At 38.6% G+C, this 20,599-nt stretch overlaps 1 protein-coding gene across 1 annotated transcript in view; it reads left to right on the forward strand.

Annotated features, from left to right (window-relative positions):
- The window catches only part of mov10l1 (Mov10 like RISC complex RNA helicase 1), a 56,878-nt gene that overhangs the window by 22,171 nt on the left and 14,108 nt on the right, over positions 1–20,599 (forward strand). Inside the window, exons 9-22 of the mRNA XM_056264805.1 lie at positions 441–555; positions 5,058–5,235; positions 5,867–5,937; positions 7,130–7,221; positions 7,302–7,360; positions 10,976–11,070; positions 11,184–11,265; positions 12,577–12,758; positions 14,441–14,587; positions 14,767–14,888; positions 16,108–16,207; positions 16,315–16,461; positions 17,742–17,915; positions 17,994–18,143. Coding sequence (XP_056120780.1) covers positions 441–555; positions 5,058–5,235; positions 5,867–5,937; positions 7,130–7,221; positions 7,302–7,360; positions 10,976–11,070; positions 11,184–11,265; positions 12,577–12,758; positions 14,441–14,587; positions 14,767–14,888; positions 16,108–16,207; positions 16,315–16,461; positions 17,742–17,915; positions 17,994–18,143 — 1,714 coding nt within the window. The remainder of the gene's footprint in view (positions 1–440; positions 556–5,057; positions 5,236–5,866; positions 5,938–7,129; positions 7,222–7,301; positions 7,361–10,975; positions 11,071–11,183; positions 11,266–12,576; positions 12,759–14,440; positions 14,588–14,766; positions 14,889–16,107; positions 16,208–16,314; positions 16,462–17,741; positions 17,916–17,993; positions 18,144–20,599) is intronic.

A 20,599-nucleotide genomic window follows, 5' to 3' on the forward strand; every position in this document is an offset into this window, starting at 1 on the left:
TCCGACTAACTTTCAAAGCGTTTTTCAAATATCGCTTACCCCACCTTTTGACTATTCCAAAGCATTCATGAGTTACAACCATTTGAGTTCAGATCTATGATCAAAAATGGGGGGTATAGTTACAAACTCGTAACTGTTGTTTTTCCATTCCATTCCACTTCTATTACATTTATTACGTTCCCTCCTCTTCGTCTCGATTGCGAGTTATAAAATCATTATTGCGCGTTATAAAGTCTTTATGAAGAAAAAAGGAATTGAACTTCATAACTCGCAATTGCGAATTTATATCACACAATTCTGAGAAAAGTCACAATTATCCTTTAAATTGTTTTACTCTGTGGCGAAAATGAGCTTCAATAATATACTGTGCATAATTGTGTGAATGGTGAAATTATAATTTTTTTGTCTTGCTTTTTTGAGCATTTTGTCTCTTTCGACAGGCTTACAAGGCGGCATCTTCCAAACTTCTTGGGGCAGTACGCCGTGCCGCAGGCTCTCAGAGACTGTGTTGAAGCCAAGAGGGACGTGCTGGTTGTCCAGCCGGCTCTGGCAGAGGTAACGTCGACTTCAGTGCCATCATTCATCAGTCGCTGCTCATAGGGCTCGATGAAATCACCAAATTCTGTGTTTTCCGTTTAATTTTTTCTGGGTTCAGTTTTAATGGTTAAATTACATTTGTTATTCAAAAGCATGTCTAGTTAGGTGAATGTAAGAAACTCATATACAGTGTTTCATCTAGGATTTTTTCCAGCCGTGGTGGCAGGCCCATTTCGCCAGGGGGAGGGGGCGTGGCCCATGAGTGATATTCACATTGGCCACGCCCCCTTATCCCAGGTGTTTAAACTTCCCCTAAGCATTATAACATGAAAGGCGCCAATAAGAGCGGCAAAGCGATTATGCGCATCCCGTGCGCAGAATGATGCACAGAGATGAGTTTCCATTAACTTTAACTTAACGACTTAAATATATATTTTTACCTCACATTATGCTATTGAATGACTTTAGAAGTCTTGGAATATAGTGCGAAAACTTTATGGTGCTTTACAATGTTTTGTATGTCTTTAGTGGGGCTTAACAATAACACATACAATATCGGACCGAGAAGCTGGAGCCGTGGCGGGATGATTTTAGGTGTGGCGGCCCGCCACGGCAGAATGAATGTAGCGGAAACACTGCATATAATTTAACAATATATTAAGTTTAACAAAAATAAAATTGAGGGCTCTATGAAATCCTTTATTACGTGATTTCTGTATTCCATTTGAATGATTTAATTAAATTTTCAAAATCACAAATTCTACATTCTACTGTTCAGTTAAGGCGAGACACGGCAGGCAAAAACATAGGTTTTTTTTCACTGGTCAATTTTGAGATTTCGGGATATTTGTCTTCAAAAACATGTCTTCTTTCAGACTTGTGGTGAAAAAAAGTCCGAAATACACATTTAGGTCTTTATTTTACTACACTTTGTCTGTTTGCGTCTGTAGATTTCTCATAAATTCATCAAAAGTTGGCGTTGTAAATCATCCGTTGCTCCGCGATCACGATCTGTACCCTGTCATCACACACACAGTTAGAAAGCTCTCTCTCTCCTGTACAATGTTGTCGGATCCAAATATGGTCATTTCCTTTTTATCAGCAACCAATCGTGAAAGTAAAAGGGCGCAAATGCGCAATCTCATTGGCTGATGCTAAATCTTTAAAGCCCGTTTTCTCAAAATGACTTTTCTCTCATACTCAAAGTCCGAAATCTCCACTTCGGTAGCACCTATATACACCAAACTTTCCAGTCTTGTACCTAGTTATATTACGAAGACATTTACAGAGGGATTTGTAAATATATTATTCCTAGCCCGATTTATATAACATTTTATTCCAAAAAACATGGCAAAAATCATTTTTTAAGGCTATTGACAGTATATTCTGATTTATAGGATAACAAAAGTAGATATCCATAAATCCCTCTGTAATTTTTTTCCCATCTAATATGTGAACACAATGAAAAAAGAATTTTGAACCTGGCTTTATCCAATACTCAGATTTCATTTTTTGAAATATATGCAAATTAGTGCATATTTAATTAGATAATGCCTAATTTGCATATTTAAACATTAAATTACAGAAAACTTGTAATACATTTTTTTTCTCATCTTAATGTAGGTAATCAACTGGGAAAGTTTCATGGTGATATCTGCTAGTTAAAAAAATTACCCTATTCACCTGTAGTGTCTCGCCTTAAACCGTACTTTTATTTTAGTGGGTAGTAGTTAAGAGCTTTGAGTTTGTGAATCTGACGTGAGTTTTCTCAAATGAAATGGTGAAATACTGGCGAAGTGACTCTCAGAGCAGCTCTGGAGGTGAAGTTCATGTCCTCATATAGTGAGACGGCAGACGAGCGTCACGCGTGCTCGAGTTTGTGTAATAGTGTTACTGGAATTTCTTCAATACGATACCTTGAAAAATATTGTGGGGGAAAACTGCCATATATACTGCCATATGTTTCAATATTATCTCATAATTTTTTTTGTCTATCCATTTAAAGTCTTGGCAATATACAGGTCCTTCTAAAAATATTAGCATATTGTGATAAAGTTCATTATTTTCCATAATGTAATGATAAAAATTTAACTTTCATATATTTTAGATTCATTGCACACCAACTGAAATATTTCAGGTCTTTTATTGTTTTAATACTGATGATTTTGGCATACAGCTCATGAAAACCCAAAATTCCTGTCTCAAAAAATTAGCATATCATGAAAAGGGTCTCTAAACGAGCTATTAACCTAATCATCTGAATCAACTAATTAACTCTAAACACCTGCAAAAGATTCCTGAGGCTTTTAAAAACTCCCAGCCTGTTTCATTACTCAAAACCGCAATCATGGGTAAGACTGCCGACCTGACTGCTGTCCAGAAGGCCATCATTGACACCCTCAAGCAAGAGGGTAAGACAGAAAGAAATTTCTGAACAAATAGGCTGTTCCCAGAGTGCTGTATCAAGGCACCTCAGTGTGAAGTCTGTGGGAAGGAAAAAGTGTGGCAAAAAACGCTGCACAACGAGAAGAGGTGACCGGACCCTGAGGAAGATTGTGGAGAAGGACCGATTCCAGACCTTGGGGGACCTGCGGAAGCAGTGGACTGAGTCTGGAGTAGAAACATCCAGAGCCACCGTGCACAGGCGTGTGCAGGAAATGGGCTACAGGTGCCGCATTCCCCAGGTCAAGCCACTTTTGAACCAGAAACAGCGGCAGAAGCGCCTGACCTGGGCTACAGAGAAGCATCACTGGACTGTTGCTCAGTTTTGCATGTCATTCGGAAATCAAGGTGCCAGAGTCTGAAGGAAGACTGGGGAGAAGGAAATGCCAAAATGCCTGAAGTCCAGTGTCAAGAACCCACAGTCAGTGATGGTCTGGGGTGCCATGTCAGCTGCTGGTGTTGGTGCACTGTGTTTTATCAAGGGCAGGGGTAATGCAGCTAGCTATCAGGAGATTTTGGAGCACTTCATGCTTCCATCTGCTGAAAAGCTTTATGGAGATGAAGATTTCATTTTTCAGCACGACCTGGCACCTGCTCACAGTGCCAAAACCACTGGTAAATGGTTTACTGACCATGGTATTACTGTGCTCAATTGGCCTGCCAACTCTCCTGACCTGAACCGCATAGAGAATCTGTGGGATATTGTGAAGAGAAAGTTGAGAGACGCAAGACCCAACACTCTGGATGAGCTTAAGGCCGCTATCGAAGCATCCTGGGCCTCCATAACACCTCAGCAGTGCCACAGGCTGATTGCCTCCATGCCACGCCGCATTGAAGCAGTCATTTCTGCAAAAGGATTCCCGACCAAGTATTGACTATTGAGTGCATAACTGAACATAATTATTTGAAGGTTGACTTTATTTATTTATTAAAAACACTTCTTTTATTGGTCAGATGAAATATGCTAATTTTTTGAGACAGGAATTTTGGGTTTTCATGAGCTCTATGCCAAAATCATCAGTATTAAAACAATAAAAGACCTGAAATATTTCAGTTGGTGTGCAATGAATCTAAAATATATGAAAGTTTAATTTTTATCATTACATTATGGAAAATAATGAACTTTATCACAATATGCAAATTTTTTTAAAAGGACCTGTATATTACACAAATAAAGACAAGTACACTACACAGTAATAAAATAAGAACAAATAATCAAATTACAAATGATAGCACAAATAAATACAATGTAATAAAGAAGAAAGTTTTTCAGGTATTGTCTAACAGTAGTATTCGGTTAAGAAATACTACAGAAATTGAATGAAGCAATCAAATGTAAAATAACACTGGATAGTCCTAATTGTAACCATTTAAATACAGATTTATCCTTGCAATTAAAGTTAAGAAATTTATTCAGTCGAGACTAGAGCAGTGAGTGATCATATTGTTGTCTTTTGTTGTTCAAGTAATATTGACACTGACAGCAGCAGGTCTATTAGGCTGCCGTCACTTTAAGATCCAATATACTGTTTAGGGATGGCCGATACTACTTAGTTTGTTTTCGATACAATACCGATACGTTGAAATTGATACTGATATGATGTCTCCAAATGGAACTTTTAAATGATTACTAAGAGTAAAATGGGTATTGATACCCACTTAACATTATATTTGAAAGCCGTTTTAACATTCAATACACCTTAATTACAAATTATTAGATTATGTTTTTGTGAGAAAAGAGCTGATGCTGCGATGTATATGACCTTGGATGCATGTAAACTTATTGTATGAGACCTCCGAAACAAAATGAGGAACCTTTAAAATAGCATAACAAGGGCTTTTTAATAGCAGGTGTAAACAAGGCTTGGGAGTAAAAGTGTAATCACCAAATAGAATTGCACAATAATGACTTTTAAAGACATTTCTTGAACACTCCCTCCATCTGGTTGGACAAACATAACCCCACCTCAAATCTCAGCATTTGATAAAAGAAGTATTTTGAAATGCTACTTTTTGTAATACACATCACTTTTTAGTTAAGTTGTTGTTATAGCTCCTCTCGTCTCCTGTTTTTGCAGCGCTTGAGTTTGTCGTCTATGTTGCGCCGTTTCTCTGCTCTTCTGTGGTTGGAGGAGCTGGAGGCTGAGAGGGAGCTCAGAGAGTTCAGCCTCATCGGCGCCATCCTCAGGAAGGGAGCGGTAAACTTACACCTGGAGGTGCCAGGACTCACAGAGGGCCGGCCAAACCTCTTCATTGGTGAGGATGTTCTCTAGTAATCTGTGCCTTTTAATCGTTAGCATGTATACGTTTAGGGAAAAAAGATTCAGCTAAGAATGAATTGTAAAGCATAAGAAGTGTCATAAAATAGCCCCAATAAATCAGGCACCACATTCCAAGACTCCTGAGGCGAGGAGGAACAAGAGAAATACTGAATCCAAATTATATTAAAGTTGCAGTATATAATTTTGTGTTCAAAATTTGTAAAATGAGCGAGTACATCATGAATCCGTTTTCCAAACTGTGTTTTTGTCTTATCCTGAATCACTACGGTACACCTATAATAAGTGTTTATATTGGGACTATTTTAGACTGGTCCAGTCTTCATAGACTTTCAGAGAGAAGTAGATCCGGCTACAATGTTCTTCCATAAGACGCATGCAGTTCTGTTTATTAACCACTAGAGCGCCAAAAGTTACGGACTGCAGCTTTAATCACTTATAATAGGAAATAATGCTGAGTGAGAATAATGTGAGGGTGAGTAAATTCAAAAATGAAACTATTCCTTTAATAAATAAACATTGGTGATCAGTACAAGGAAAATAGCTATCTATTTTTGTATTATTGTTTTGTTTGGTGTACAGAACACTAAATTTGTTTAATCTTCTAGGTGATAAAGTGGTTCTGAAGAAACCCTGTAGTGGAGGAATTGTTCTTGAGTATATGTCTTACATCACAGAGGTATCTTGACAATTTCTATTCTTAATGCTCAGATTATTCTTTCCTTGTAGGTCTGCAACTAATGACTGTTCATCTCATTTATTAATCTGTTATGCTTTTAAGCATAGAGTCATGCACTTATTCTGTGGCTTGTCATTCCACAAACACTTGTTTTGCAATATCCTCCTGGGACCCAAGAATAGACTTTTGTCCACTGTAGTGGACATTATATTTTAGTGAATTTCTCTGACATCATACATTGTCACATGACACAACCTGGGTGTCCTGTAAAGAGCACATTCAGGACTTTTCAGAGATACCAAATGTTTGGAGGTTTCACCATGAAAACAACTTCTCCTTGGTCTTTAAAAATGTCTGACATTAATTTAGTGATCAAATGTAGCAATATGATAAATATGATAATATATTGTAATTATAATTTAAATTGAACTACTTTTTCAAATTGTATTTCATAAAACAACATCTCAGGAAAATGTTAAGGGGTTTCAAATAAAAAAATTACTTTCTGTTACAGAACAGGGCATTGATTTCAAACGTGTCCACTGTAGAGGACATCAGGACTAAAATCATGTTTATCAGGCATTCTGGGAGACACAACAAGTGAATATGGAAATAAATTATACATCAATATTCCTATGAAATATTAGATATTGTTAATAAAATGTTGCCAATTATTACTCCAATTATTACACTTCTTTTTTCATTAAATGTTGCTCCAAGAACACATTAATGTGCAGATTAGATACAGTGTATAGATACATTGCATTGAATGGAAATATTAATTTATGACCATTTTACCCACATATTGCAAAAAGTAAAATGGTGTATCAATTTATTCCATTATTTCTTTCATAACATAGTTGAGAATAATCTTTATACAAATTTTGGTTGAAAAAATCCTGAAACCCCAAAATTTATTGGTGATTGAAAATTATTTTTTAAACAACTTAGTCCTGGCGTCCACTACAGAGGACATAGCATAACGTATGAATAAAATATTATTTTATATATATGTTTTTTTGCCATTTGTTTATTGTGCTCTAAACAGTGTGATGACATGGAAAAAAACTCAATTCAAAAAACTTTTTTTTTCTGGGTCTCAGGAGGATAAAACAATATTATACGTCACATCCATATATAATGTGTTGTTCTTTTGGTCACTTGAGATTTGTCTGTGCGTTGACGCTCCCAGATCTCAGAAGATGACGTGAGTTTACGCGTGAATGCTGATTTCCAGCACAGTTACCTCGGAGAACCTCTGGACGTGGAGTTCACCTTCAACAGGTGCTGCTGGCTCGCTCCACCCTCACAGTGGTGACATCTCATGTCTAAAGATTCTCACACCAATATCCTGTTTTCTCCAGGGTGACCACGAGGAGGTGCCATTGCGCTTTGGAGCAGGTCAAACATTTTGGCGACAACAGTAAGAACCACATTGTGCTAATTCTCATATCATATACTGTATATTTGCAATGTCATATTGCTTTGAGGAATAGCTCTCTGTTGCAAATGGTTTCTTTCACCATTTGGCAAATTATAAAACACTCTCATACTTTTATTTCCGAAAATGTTCCTGCGTAAAAATGTGAGCAGCAGTTAAAAACGAGTCTCGACACCTTTCTGAAGTTCTTGACACAATGTCGATAAAATGTTAGCGCTCCTCAGAGAGATAAAAACACAGTCTTGGATTATTTAGTGTGAAACTAAACAGCAGTCAGTTAAATATCTTTGCATTGAATCACAGCCTCTGACAGTATCAGACTCCTGCTACAATGGCCAATCTAATGAAGGACCAAACGGTTCGATCAATTGTGACCGAACTCCTAACTATTTGTTAGGGGCTGCCCTCGGGTAAAGATTTTGTAGTCGAATATTAGTCATTCATTTAAAGCTACACTGTAATATTTTAAGTTGATTTTTAGTAAAAAAAAACACTTTGTTCTTGCAAAATGATATGTTCTCATTAATGTGTAATCACTTCAACCAACTAATTTTCTCGTAAGTGTAGAATCTGCCATTTAGAATACATACGAGCGAGTCGCTCGAATGGCGGAAGCCATGTTGTACATCCATCTTGAAAATACATTAGACAAAGAGGGACAGACCTGGAAATTCAAGCTTCGCCTTTCGCGTTTTTACACTCAGAGACACCGTGACGAATGCGAGAGGGAGATTACTCGCGACTGCCGGCAGATTTGAAATAATAAGGCCACCGTAGGAGTTAAAACGTCCTCAAAATGGGAGGGGCTAGAAAGTAATATTCAGTCATATACAATTTCACCGCTAGATGGGAGGAAATCCTACACAGCGTAGCTTTAAGCCATTAGTCTTCTATATATGTACGTTAGTGTGATAAGCACGCAGAACCAGTTTGGAAATTGCTTCCGCCCAGAGCAAAATTGCAGTGATGTAGAGATGACGCGGGTTTTTCTGGTCTAGGAATAAAACTAGACCAGAAAAATGGGAAAGGTTGTCAGTAGGTTGTCAAAATGAAGAAGGATTTAGCTGCGTTTGTAAAAAGGTATTTAAGTTGGGTAGCTACAGTGGGAATCTACGCCGTAAAATCTCATATGCAGTCTGACCGCCACAAATCAGCAGTAAAAGGCACGTGTAGTTACTTTCCCTCATCAGCTTGACATCCTCTGTTGAAGCTCACTTTGTGTTCTTGTGCAGATGATTTGTTGACATGCAATGTTTTGTCACTCACAGCACTGTCTCTCTTTTGACTGACTTGAGTGGTATAATTGTTGATTACTGTCTGTGTACGTGGCTTAAAAAACAATTTTATATATATATATATATTAATATTAGGGCTGTCAACATTAACGCGTTAAAATATTTAACGCATAACGCAGCATCCGTTCATTTTTGTCATCCCTTGGGTAGCATTACATTATATGATCCAACTCTTATTCATGCAAATGCTTTTAAACGCGCTGCCTATGAATGTCTTGTCTATGTGACACACACACCAAGCGAGAGAGAGAGAGAGAGAAAAACTCGCACCAGTATCGTGCGCACAGACAGCGTGCCAGAAAACGGTTCTCTTTCGCGCTTGAACGAACAATAACAAACACAACAATTATGCCAAAATGTCTGTTTTGTCGAGTATCCTCATAACATAAGAACAGTCTTAAATTAGTTAAAGTCTTAAATGAACACACAGAGTTGTGAGAATGAGGCGCGTGTGAGATGTCGTGCAGCAGCGGCTGCTCTTAAAGGGACAGCAGCCAATAAAGCGTTCTGTCAGTAAAGTTAATCACAGAACAAAGGGAACAGAGAAAATTACTCACTGCTCTTGACTAAAGAACTTTTGTGGCTTTAATAAGGATTAGTCTATATTTAATTAATAATTTATGCCGTACAGACCGTTTGATACATTTATTCAATTTCTGTACATGTCCTACCTGTTAGACAGGAAGGGCAAAGGTAAATATGACATGTATTATAGGTTTATGTTTTTTGTATGATTGTATGATTAAGTTCACTTAAATTAAAAGTTATATATTTTTTGAAGCCTAATGTTAAAAAATTTATAGCTTTCAATTACACTGTAATGTTGGATGACTATAATTAATGTTTAAAATTAGGGGGCATTTATCCAGACATCAATAGCTGTATTAGTATCAGTGATAATGGCCTTTATGTTGTCTCTACATTCATTTGTAGATTAACTGTGAAATGATTGCATTATAAAATATATAAACTAATATAAACCTATAGAAATGTATGTGTGATTTTAGTTTTTTTTTTTTTTATTGATTGACAGCATTAATATATATATATATATATATATATATATATATATATATATATATATATATATATATATATTAGGGCCGGGACTCGATTAAAAAATTAATCTAATTAATCAGAGGCTTTGTAATTAATTAATCGAAATTAATCGCATTTTAATTGCATAAATATTTGACCTGAGAACAGGGAGAAGTAATTTTTTTACATGGATTTTTAGTATACCATTGAATAATGACTGAATACATAAGCTTAAGCAACAAAATATTGTTTATTTTTGTTCAACAAAGTCCAGCAGACCAGTGCAATTTTTGCCTAATAGCAATAGCTAATTATTCCTTGTTGCATAGCTTGCACACAACCATGCTCTTATCGATGCTTCCATCCGTTCGTTTTTTATAACAAAATTTCCCATCCACAGGGCCAACCAAAGCGGTCTCGTCAGCTTCTTCGTTCATGTTCACTGTGGTTTGTTGTTGTCTGCATGGTTGTCTGAAGTCATCATGAACGATAGTTGGTGCTCCAGTATAATCGGTCCGCCGAACCTCATCCAGTGAGAAACGTTCCGCGGAGCAAAAATAAGTGTTTAACGTGTTATTTTTTGTGTAATTAATTAACGCGTTAAAGTCTGTAATTAATTAATGTTAATTAACGCGTTAAAGTCCCGGCCCTAATATATATATAATATCCGTGGTTAGTCATGGGTCGTGTATGGCATTAAAAATGTAAAAAAAAGGCATTAAATTGAATTTGAAGATACCTGCAGAAACCCTGACCTCGGTTTTGGGGTCACGGTTCGACACGAGTTCGGTACATTTACAGAAAGCAGCAGTTGCTTTTGTTTACGGGGTTACCCGGGTAACCGCTGCATTTCTATTTTAATATCTATTATTCTATATTAATATCGTTCCATCAGCGCCACCTGCTGTCAGAGAGAGTGTGTGTTTTTATTCAGCGCGTCTCCTTCACTCGTTCCGCCATGCGCTGCTCATGCGTGTTGGGCTTGTTTACACACGAGTGTGTGTGCCTCTTTGACGAAGCATACAGTGCATCACATATTGATATGCATTTTGTCAAGAATTAATAATACAGCGTGTTTCAATCAACACAGAAAGGGGTCACTGCGACCTGCATGTTAACGGGGTTTAAAAAATCATTGTGGTTTTGTTCTTGATGAATCCGGGTCCTACTGTTTTTCCCATTTAAAAATATAAAGTGGATGAATATTTGAGTTTTGTATGGAGAAACAATAGTTTATATTTGGTGTTGCTTTGTCTTGGTTGAGTTTTGTTTCCCAGCATGCTCGCACAGCAACCGCCCCTGTGGAACGGAGAGTGGGGTCCACAGGAAGAGGAAGAGCATCTCCCAGAAGAGGTCAAAGTGAGCGCGTTCATTTATTCATCTTAGTTATGACAAGACCTAAACACGCTTGGAGTCCGTAATATATGATCATGTGCTTGATAAGTCTGGCTATGCTCTGATTATGTCATCAGGAGAATGGCGCAACCCAAACAATCAATGGCTCATCGTCACTGACAGCGGAGATGGTGTCTGTGGCCACACAAACTAAAACAGGTAACTCCGAAAATAATAAGTGGAATTAATTTTTTATTTTCATCACTTTTAACTGCACCACTCTCAGGGACCAAGTGCTTTAGCCCCTATTGTAATGGTGGTTTTTCTTTATTATTTTTCTTCCCAAAACTGTCTATGGACGCCCTAGGAACCGTTCATAGGAAACTGGTGAGATTTGGCGCACTGATTTTGGTGCTCCTGAATAGTAATCTGACTCTCGGACCAACTCCATAGCACCAGCGGCAGTTCAGAAATTCTCTTTTCTTTTGGTAACACCATTTGTTCAACCGATTGCTCTTCTCATGCTGATCACGATCAGTGTCTTAACCAAAACTAGCAAGTACAGCCCCCCCAGTGTTTATAACATGGTTAATGAAAACAGAATCAGGCTATTCATTAATTGTATACACTGGCGTTCTGAGCTTTTATAAGCTCTGAGTTCCCTTATGAGCTGATCGGATCAGTTATCAGCGCAGTATGACTGTAGCCCAATTGTTTGATAAATATTAAATGATAATGATTAAATGTGTGACCCAATTGAATTCTATTAAGAATTGAATCACCGTTACTATAATTTATCAAGTTTTATTGTATTTATTGTGGTAAATTTGTTACAGAGTTTAATTACTAATCTTTTTAGTAATTAGGCCGATTTTCAGCTTTGTTGTGCGTGGTTTGTCGTGTAGTGTTCGTGAAGTGTACAGGGGGAAACGAGAGGCGATTAACCTCTCCCGACCGACAGTCGGATGAATTTCTGGCATGTCAGAAATGTTGGTCGCTCCTCGTGACTCTATCGCACAGTTGAAGCAGAGCCACGGACCGACTGCCCTAAACTCAGTGTTTTTTCCTCACTGCGTGAAAACAGAAGTTTAACCATTACATCTTTAATGCAGCAAGAAAGAAAACGAAAAGAGGGAGATCTTTAAGTTCTGTACAGTAGCTATCAAACTATCTACAAATTACTGTTCCTTACCTCCAGTTCGTGTTGCAAAATTGATAAACCATATATATATATATATATATATATATATATATATATATATTTTTTTTTTTTACACTTTGATCTCTACCAGATTTTGTGCTGAAACGTCATAGTCAGCATGTCCTGAAGGTGCCTGACAAGTTTGAAGACAGTGCCACTCAGCGCTCACCTTTCTGAAGTGGACCGTGTGTGTGTGTGTTTGCCCTGTGCTATGTTAGCTTAGCATACTAATCAATAATCTTGTTTCTATTGTGGCTTTTGCTGCTTGCTTCTATATTTCCTTTGGAATTTGTCATTATGTGATTTCAGACAAATCTATGCTATTTCAGATTTGACATTGTCTGCAAAACGCATCCCAAACCCTGGCCAGTTCTTCAACGTTCAGCTGAATTCTGCCCAGAAAGAGGCCATTAAACGGATTCTGAGTGGAGAATGTCGACCCACGCCCTACATCTTGTTTGGGCCTCCTGGCACAGGAAAAACCATTACACTCATAGAAGCTATTCTGCAGGTAGTTACTACACAGTTTGTGCGTGTGCCTGGAAATGTGCGAGGCAGAGCAAATTCTTTCGAAACAAATGCTATTAATAAATGTTTAAGGATTGCATAATGTGCAAGTGTGCTCTAGTGGTCGGCTGATATTTGGCATTTTTTGCCCTATAAGTGTCTGAAGCAGGACTTTTATTTTGAAAGTACATAGACGACCAGATGCACAAGAGGTCTTATACAATTATTAGACTATTAAACAGAATTGGCTTCCAATAATTGGTAATAGAAAGGCAAGCATGGTAATACTTTCTCATATAACGCCGGCATTCAGCAAATACGCATTCATATAAACAATCACTAGTTTGCAATTTTCAAGTATATTTCTCTTTATTATAACATTAAAGGAATAGTTCACTTCAAAATTAAAATTCTGTCATTTACGATATTTAGAAAAATGTCGGTATCCAGAGAGTTGATATGGGGCCCATTGACTTCCATAGTATTTATTTTTCTACTATGGAAGTCAATGGGGCCCATCGACTGTATGAACACAGGAAGATATTTTGAATAATTATATACAGAATTTATAATAATTTTATACAGAAATTCATACAGGTTTGAAACAACTTGAGGGGTGAGTAAGTGATGACAGAATTTTAATTTTGAAGTGAACTATTCCTTTTAATATAAAGCTGAGTCGGAACAATAACAGTAAATGTACTAAAACAGAATCCAGCAGTCATTGCTTCCTTTAAAGCCACAATTTACTAACGCAAGTCATAATTTGCTGCTTTATTGTCTGCCAAGATTACATGTTTTGTTTTCTCACATCAAAGCACAATAATGTCCATAAACATTATGTGGACGAGTAGTTAATTGCAATGCAATTCGTGCAAGTTGTCAAAAGACAAACCGTACAACAATAAACATCGTGCAATAGTGAACTCTTAATAAAAGGGCAAGCTTTGCAATTGGTTGGGTTGGATGTAAATAATTAATCACAGAATTTCTAATCCCTCAGCACTGTTTGTAGTATAAATTGTGTATTTTGTAGTGCTGTCAAGCGATTAAAATATTTAATCGCATTAATGTCATAGTTAACTCGCGATTAATCGCACTTTTTTATCTATTCCAAATGTCCCTTAAATTTCTTTTAGTCCCATTATTTTTTTCTCATTTTAATGCTCTTATCAACATGGTAAAGTGGATCGGCTTGCTTTGTGCAAATGTTTTTTTATTGAAAACAATATTGGTATATACTGGCGCTAATGGTTTTATTTGGTGCATTAACACGTTTGACGCGAATTCAGTGGAAACATTTGGCAACTTTTTAAAAGTAAACTTTCCATCCATTTCGGCGTCTCGCGCTCGCCATCCACACAAAACGTAACGTTACCCTACTACTATTTGGCCGGCTCAAAAGTGTGTGCGGCGTGCCTGTTGTTTTGTTTCTGGTCAAGCTAGATCCGGTGTGGTGTTGTAGTTTTTCTAATGTTACTAGTTGTTGTAACAGCATGTGAAAAAAACTACAAAGTTTGCTAGGCCAAAAAGATCGTTAATCTCGCGATAAAAAAATTGTCGCCGTTAAAATGGGTTTGCGTTAACGCCGTTAATAACGCGTTTAACTGACAGCACTAGTATTTTGTTGACAATTTTTCCTGAATTAGTCTTGAAGTCAGATTGTGTGTGTGTGCGCGTGTGCAGGTGCATCACCGCATCCCCTGCAGTCGTGTGCTGGTGTGCACCCCGTCTAACAGCGCCGCGGACCTCGTCTGCATGCGCCTGCACCAGAGCGGACACCTGAACACGGCCAGCCTGGCTCGTGTTAACGCCACCTGCAGGCCAGAAGAGGTGCGTCGTGTCTCCAGCCTGGTGTTTAGATGCGTTTCTCTTGCTGTTCTCGCCCATCTGGCTATTCTACACTGATTCTGACATTTAGACTAAAGAAATCACTGTTTTATTCCAGGACCTGTACAGACCTGGGTTAGTAAAGCATTTTATTTATTGTGATGATATTTTGTGCTCTACAGTCTATGCCAGAGGAGTTGCGTCAGTACGCAAGAGCTGGAGAAGATATCCGACATGCCAGTTTTCATCGTATTGTTGTCTGCACTTGTTCTAGTGCTGGAATGTTCTACCAGATTGGTCTGCGGTAAGACGCTGACATTTAAGGGCCCTTATTGCATAATATGTGCACTGCATGGCTCTGTTCTTAAATATACTTGATAAATGATTGTGCTTTATTTTGACACTTAAACCACTCTTAAATGGGTTGGTTCACAAATGAGAATGCTGTCATCATTCACTTCGGTTGGTAATGTGGCGACCGACGTGTGAATATGGCACATGTGCATTACAAATCTTCAGCACATGTAAACAAAAAATCTTAATCGGACTGCAAAATTTGGGGTTTATATAAACAGAACTTTCAGAATCCAAAATCAGATTGGATTCATTCGGATTGATGAAAATTGTTGCATGTAAACTAGGGCTGCGTGATTTATCGTTTTAGCATGGATATCACGGTGTGCACATCCGCTACAGTCACACAGCAGGATGTGTGAATTACAGGGATCGTAGTTGATCCATACAGACCAGGCGCCATGTTTCGAAACGCACAGGAGTCTTGAATTAATTAGTTTAACCATCATAGAGGGAAGGTTTATCATTTGCATGTGTTTTAGGTCCTGTCAGTTTAAACATTCAAGTGGTTTTAAACCATTCGAGCGCAAGAAGCTTGAACGGACACATACACGCAAAGATTATGTCAAAATGCCCGTCTCGACGAGTATTCTGTTAAACACAGTCGCTTATGGCTTGCGTGAACATCAACAATTGAGAAGGAAAACGGATATGTATCATTATATTGGATCTGTGCATTTGGTCTTAAAGTGACAGCAGCCTAATATTCCTGCTGCTGTCATTCATGTTAATCAAATGACAAAATACAAGGAGGGAATCACTTTTGTAGCTTTAACAAAGATTAATTATACCTACAAAATCCCCCCAATCATCCTACAATGATTCATTCTTTCCAAATTGAACTTTTCAAGTCATCTGGTGAAATTTCCATATCGCAATAAATATTGCAGAAAAACAAAATATCAAATGCCCTAATGTAAACATATCTAATAGGCTCCAACAGTTTCATCCTCCGAAAAGGACATAAAGATAACGTAAAAGTAATCCAGATGACAGATGAAGAGTTTGTATACTGAGTGAAATATAAGGGTTATTCACTCTCAAATTAATATGGCCACATCAATAACGTCATTAGTTCTTGCACAATGGCATCTTGTCACGTGACATGCAAAGAACCAGTGAGGTTTGATGTTAATGATGTTGCATTTTTTGTGTACGTGTGTTTTTAGGGTTGGTCATTTTACCCATGTGTTTGTGGATGAGTCTGGTCAGGCCACTGAACCCGAGACTCTGATCCCTCTGGGTTTGCTGTCTGAGGCGAGTGGGCAGGTAAGACTTGAACAATAAAGCTCAATATAGTTCCAAAGGGTCAACACAAACATTGTCATTTGTTTATTAGCCTATATCCTCTGACTTTACCCATCTTTATTTCATAGATTGTGCTTGCTGGTGATCCAAAGCAACTGGGGCCAGTGGTGAAGTCGAGACTTGCTGCTGTGTTTGGACTGGGGGTTTCTCTTCTCGAGAGGCTGATGGGAAATCCGCTCTACGGCTGCAGCGAGAGAGGCTACAATCCCCTGCTGGTCAGGAGATATCACACATGATTACTGTTTGTTTGTGTGATATAAAGCAATATTCTGAGTTAAATGCTGGTTAAGCTTTATTGACAGGATGTGTGACGTGCTGTCAGTTACCACACAAAATAATTTGGCCTACAGAAATTCAAATGTTTGAAACATACACTATATTGCCAAAAGTTTTGGGACGTCTGACTTTACATGCACATGAACTTTAATGACATCCCACTCTTAATCTGTAGGGTTTGACATAGAGTTGGCCTACCCTTCGCAGCTATAACAGCTTCAACTCTTCTGGGAAGGCTTTCCACAAGGTTTAGGAGTGTGTTTATGGGATTTTTTTACCATTCTTCTAGAAGCACATATGTGAGGTCAGGCACTGATGCTGGACGAGAAGCTCGCAGTGTCCGCTCTAATTCTTCCTAAAGCTGTTCTATCGGGTTGAGGTCGGGACTCTGTGCAGGCCAGTCAAGTTCCTCCACAACTCGTTCATCCATGTCATTATGGACCTGCTTTGTGCACTGGTGCGCAGTTATGTTGGAACCAGACGGGACCGTCCCCAAACTGTTACCACAAAGTTGGGAGCATGAAATTGTGGCCTACAAATGGCTTATTTATTAATATCTCTGCATATTAAGCTGAGATATAAGAAGGTAACATTGGGTAAAAATTGACGTCACCTTTTAATTTAATTGTTTTTAAATGAGGCATATAAATGGTCCATAGTAATTTCAGTATTGAAATAAGCAGTGTCCCCTTGCTATCAATTGGCAGATTCTTGCCCTCCAGCAGCTCCACCAAGAACCTTTACTGACACATCGTGATTTGAAATCAACAAAAACATTTAAAGGGTTAGTTCACCCTAAAATGTAAATTCTGTCATTAATTACTCGCCCTCACGTCGTTCCAAACCCGCAAGACTTTCGTTCATCTTCAGAACACAAATTAAGCACTTTTTGATGAAATCGGAGATCTTTCTGTCCCTCCATTGACCGGTACACAGTGACCACTTTGACGCTTCAAAAAGTTCATAAAGAGATCATAAAACTAATCCATATGAATTGAGTGGATTAGTCCAAATTTTCTGAAGGGACTCGATCGCTTTATATGATGAACAGATTGAATTTAGGCTTGTAGCATTACTCCAATTGAGTAATGCTACGAGAATGGATGAAGCAATAAACGAGTGGCTCTGTTCAGATCCTGTGATGGGGAACCACTTCCCAGGCTCTCCACCACAAAACCTCCCCTTTGTTGAATATAGTTGAATTCTTGTTGCTTTGTAGGTGACCAAGCTGGTCTATAACTACCGCTCCCACGAGGCTCTGCTGGAGTTGCCTTCCCGACTCTTCTACGCGGGCGAGCTGTGTGTGCGCTCTCAGAGAGCTGTGGTGGATGCTCTCTGCCACTGGAACAGACTTCCAACTAAAGGCTTCCCCTTTATTTTTCATGGAGTTCGGGTAAGTGAAGACTCAAATGTCACTTCTAAGGCCCTGCATGTGTTTTTGTCTGCTGTAAATGTCGACTGTGTTTTGAAGGGCACTGAGATGAGGGAGGGCAGTAATCCATCATGGTTTAATCCCGCGGAGGCAGTGCAGGTCATGATGTACTGTTGCCAGCTAGCAAAGAGACTCTACAACCCCATACCAGCTACAGACATTGGCGTCATCGCGCCCTATAAAAAGCAGGTGAGTGTCTGTACTGCAGATGGACCTTTTTCTCACCATCTGGCCTTGATTTCAGACCCTGTGTCTCTTTACTGTTTTGTTTCTGGCATCGATGCAATGCGTTATTAGTATTTGCAACCTCCCCCTCCTTGTTTTACGAGATTTCAAATGCACAGCCCCATAACAGAAAAAAGTTTTTAAAAGAAACCTCATCACTTCAGGTTGACTTTACACCAGGGCCATGTTTTCCTTTACAGACTTGTTTTAAATATTGTGTGGGAAACAGAGATGGGATCAGTTTTCCAGATACAGAAGCCACTTGATGTTGACCAGTGTAAATGTGCCGTGTCCTGATTGGCTGAAAATCAGATCTGCTTGATCACATGTTAATGTGATACCAAGTGTAAACACAGCCTGTAATTGCTCTGTAACACATCACACTCAAGGACACATAAAAAAAAACAAAGCGTAACCGTATTATTGATATTTATATACGCATTCTGCGAGAGTGAGGGCAGAGCGTTGATTTTGCGGCTTTACTTCCTGCTCACTACTGCGCAGGTCTGGTCCCGAGAACGCTACTGCGCAGACTCAAGTCTCAAGATGTCAGCGCCATATCGGTACTCTGGCAGCTTCAGTTTTCACCGATGGAAGAGAGCGAAGGGCTGTCGTCCATCTTTTTTTACAGTCTATGAGCGGAGCACATCACATGACACATTTTGGCAAATTGGGTCACCAAAAATGGACTTTAATCTTCCTTAGCCAATGAAATTTCGCCTTGTGGGTTAGATCGGCCTTTAGTTTCTCCCTATTGGTGAGCTCTGAATAGGAAATTACCATATTTAGACTAGCTATCATGACGCTAGAGCGAATGAGCTTTCTAACGATACCAAACACGCACTGTTTTTCACGGAGATATATCTGTTTGAAAAATGCTAACTTTTGACAAAGTTAGAGGAAAACAGACGTCAAAACTCAAAATGTCTAAAAATAAACATTTTAATGTGAACTTTTGTCCTTTTTTATGGTTTCACTGTTAAAGAAGACAAAGCAAACTATACCAAATTCTGAAAATCGACCGGTATGCACAAAAATGACTTTTTTGCCTGCCGTGTCTCGCCTTAAGTTCTGATGGTTCCAGCAGTTTGGGTGGAGGATTACAGCTCATTCCACCGGAGAGGAGCAGAGAAGGTGAAGGTTCTGGAAAGTGACTTAATGCCTCGTTGTGAAGGAACAGGGAGTCGTTTGTTTAGTGACTGTAACTGGCAGGAGAGGGCGTGCAAGAGTGCATGAAGTAGGGAGGTGCCATTTCATTGACAGTCCTGAAAGCAAGCGTCAAAGCCTTATATTTGATTCTGGCCACAACTGGGATACAGTGGAGTGAAATTAGGAGGGGTGTGTGACATGGGTTCTCTTTGGCTGATTGAAGACCAGACATGCTGCTGTATTCTGGGTCGTCTGCAGAGGCTTAGTAGAGCATTGCAGTAGTCAAGTCATCTTCATTAATATAGCGCTTTTAACAATGGAGATTGTTTCAAAGCAGCTTTACAGAGATAAACAGCAGCCATATCACCCTGTAGCCCAAGACTGGTTGCCCACTAAAGCTAAGCAGGGCTGAGCCTGGTTAGTACCTGGATGGGAGACCTCCTGAGAAAACCAGGTTGCTGCTGGAAGAGGTGTTAATGAGGCCAGCAGGGGGCGCTCACCCTGTTGTCTGTGTGGGTCATAACGCCCCAGTGTAGTGACGGGGACACTATACTGTCAAAGAGCACCATCCTTCGGATGAGACGTTAAGCCGAGGTCCTGACTCTCTGTGGTAATTAAAAATCCCAGGATGTCTTTCGAAAGAGTAGGGGTGTAACCCCGGCATCCTGGCCAAATTTGCCCAGTGGCCTCTGTCCATCATGGCCTCCTAATAATCCCTATATATATATATATATATATATACACTAGGGGTGTAACGATACACAAACCTGACGGTTCGGTTCGTCCCACGGTTTTGAGGTCTCGGTTCGGTTCGGTTCTTTTATTTTTTATTAAACAGTGCTTTAATGAACAAATTGTGTCCTTGTCTTTAAATTAATTCAATTACAAGTAAACGTTTCTCAAGGATAACAAAATTATCTGCTAATGCTGTAAACTACAGCCCTTACTTGCACATTACTATAACATTAAAGCTTAACAATAGAGCCTAGACTTTTAGCCTAAATGATATAATAATAATCAACACTCAAATAACAAATTGTATGAAAACATGTAAACTACACATAAGGCAATTTTTGCATTAACATGTTTTTACTCTAATTTGTTAATGTTATATAATAATTTACACAGTTGCTGTTATTTTCATGACAACTATTTTAAACATACATTAAATAATCAAGATATCATAAACAGGTTAAGTAAAATATAATATATAGGCTAATATATACCATTTATTTAGTGAAAGAGCAAGCTGTGGACACTGAATGACTTGC

Source organism: Rhinichthys klamathensis, unplaced genomic scaffold, assembly GCF_029890125.1.
Source record: "Rhinichthys klamathensis goyatoka isolate OS25496 unplaced genomic scaffold, OSU_Roscu_1.1 h1tg000011l_1, whole genome shotgun sequence".
NCBI lineage: Eukaryota > Metazoa > Chordata > Actinopteri > Cypriniformes > Leuciscidae > Rhinichthys > Rhinichthys klamathensis.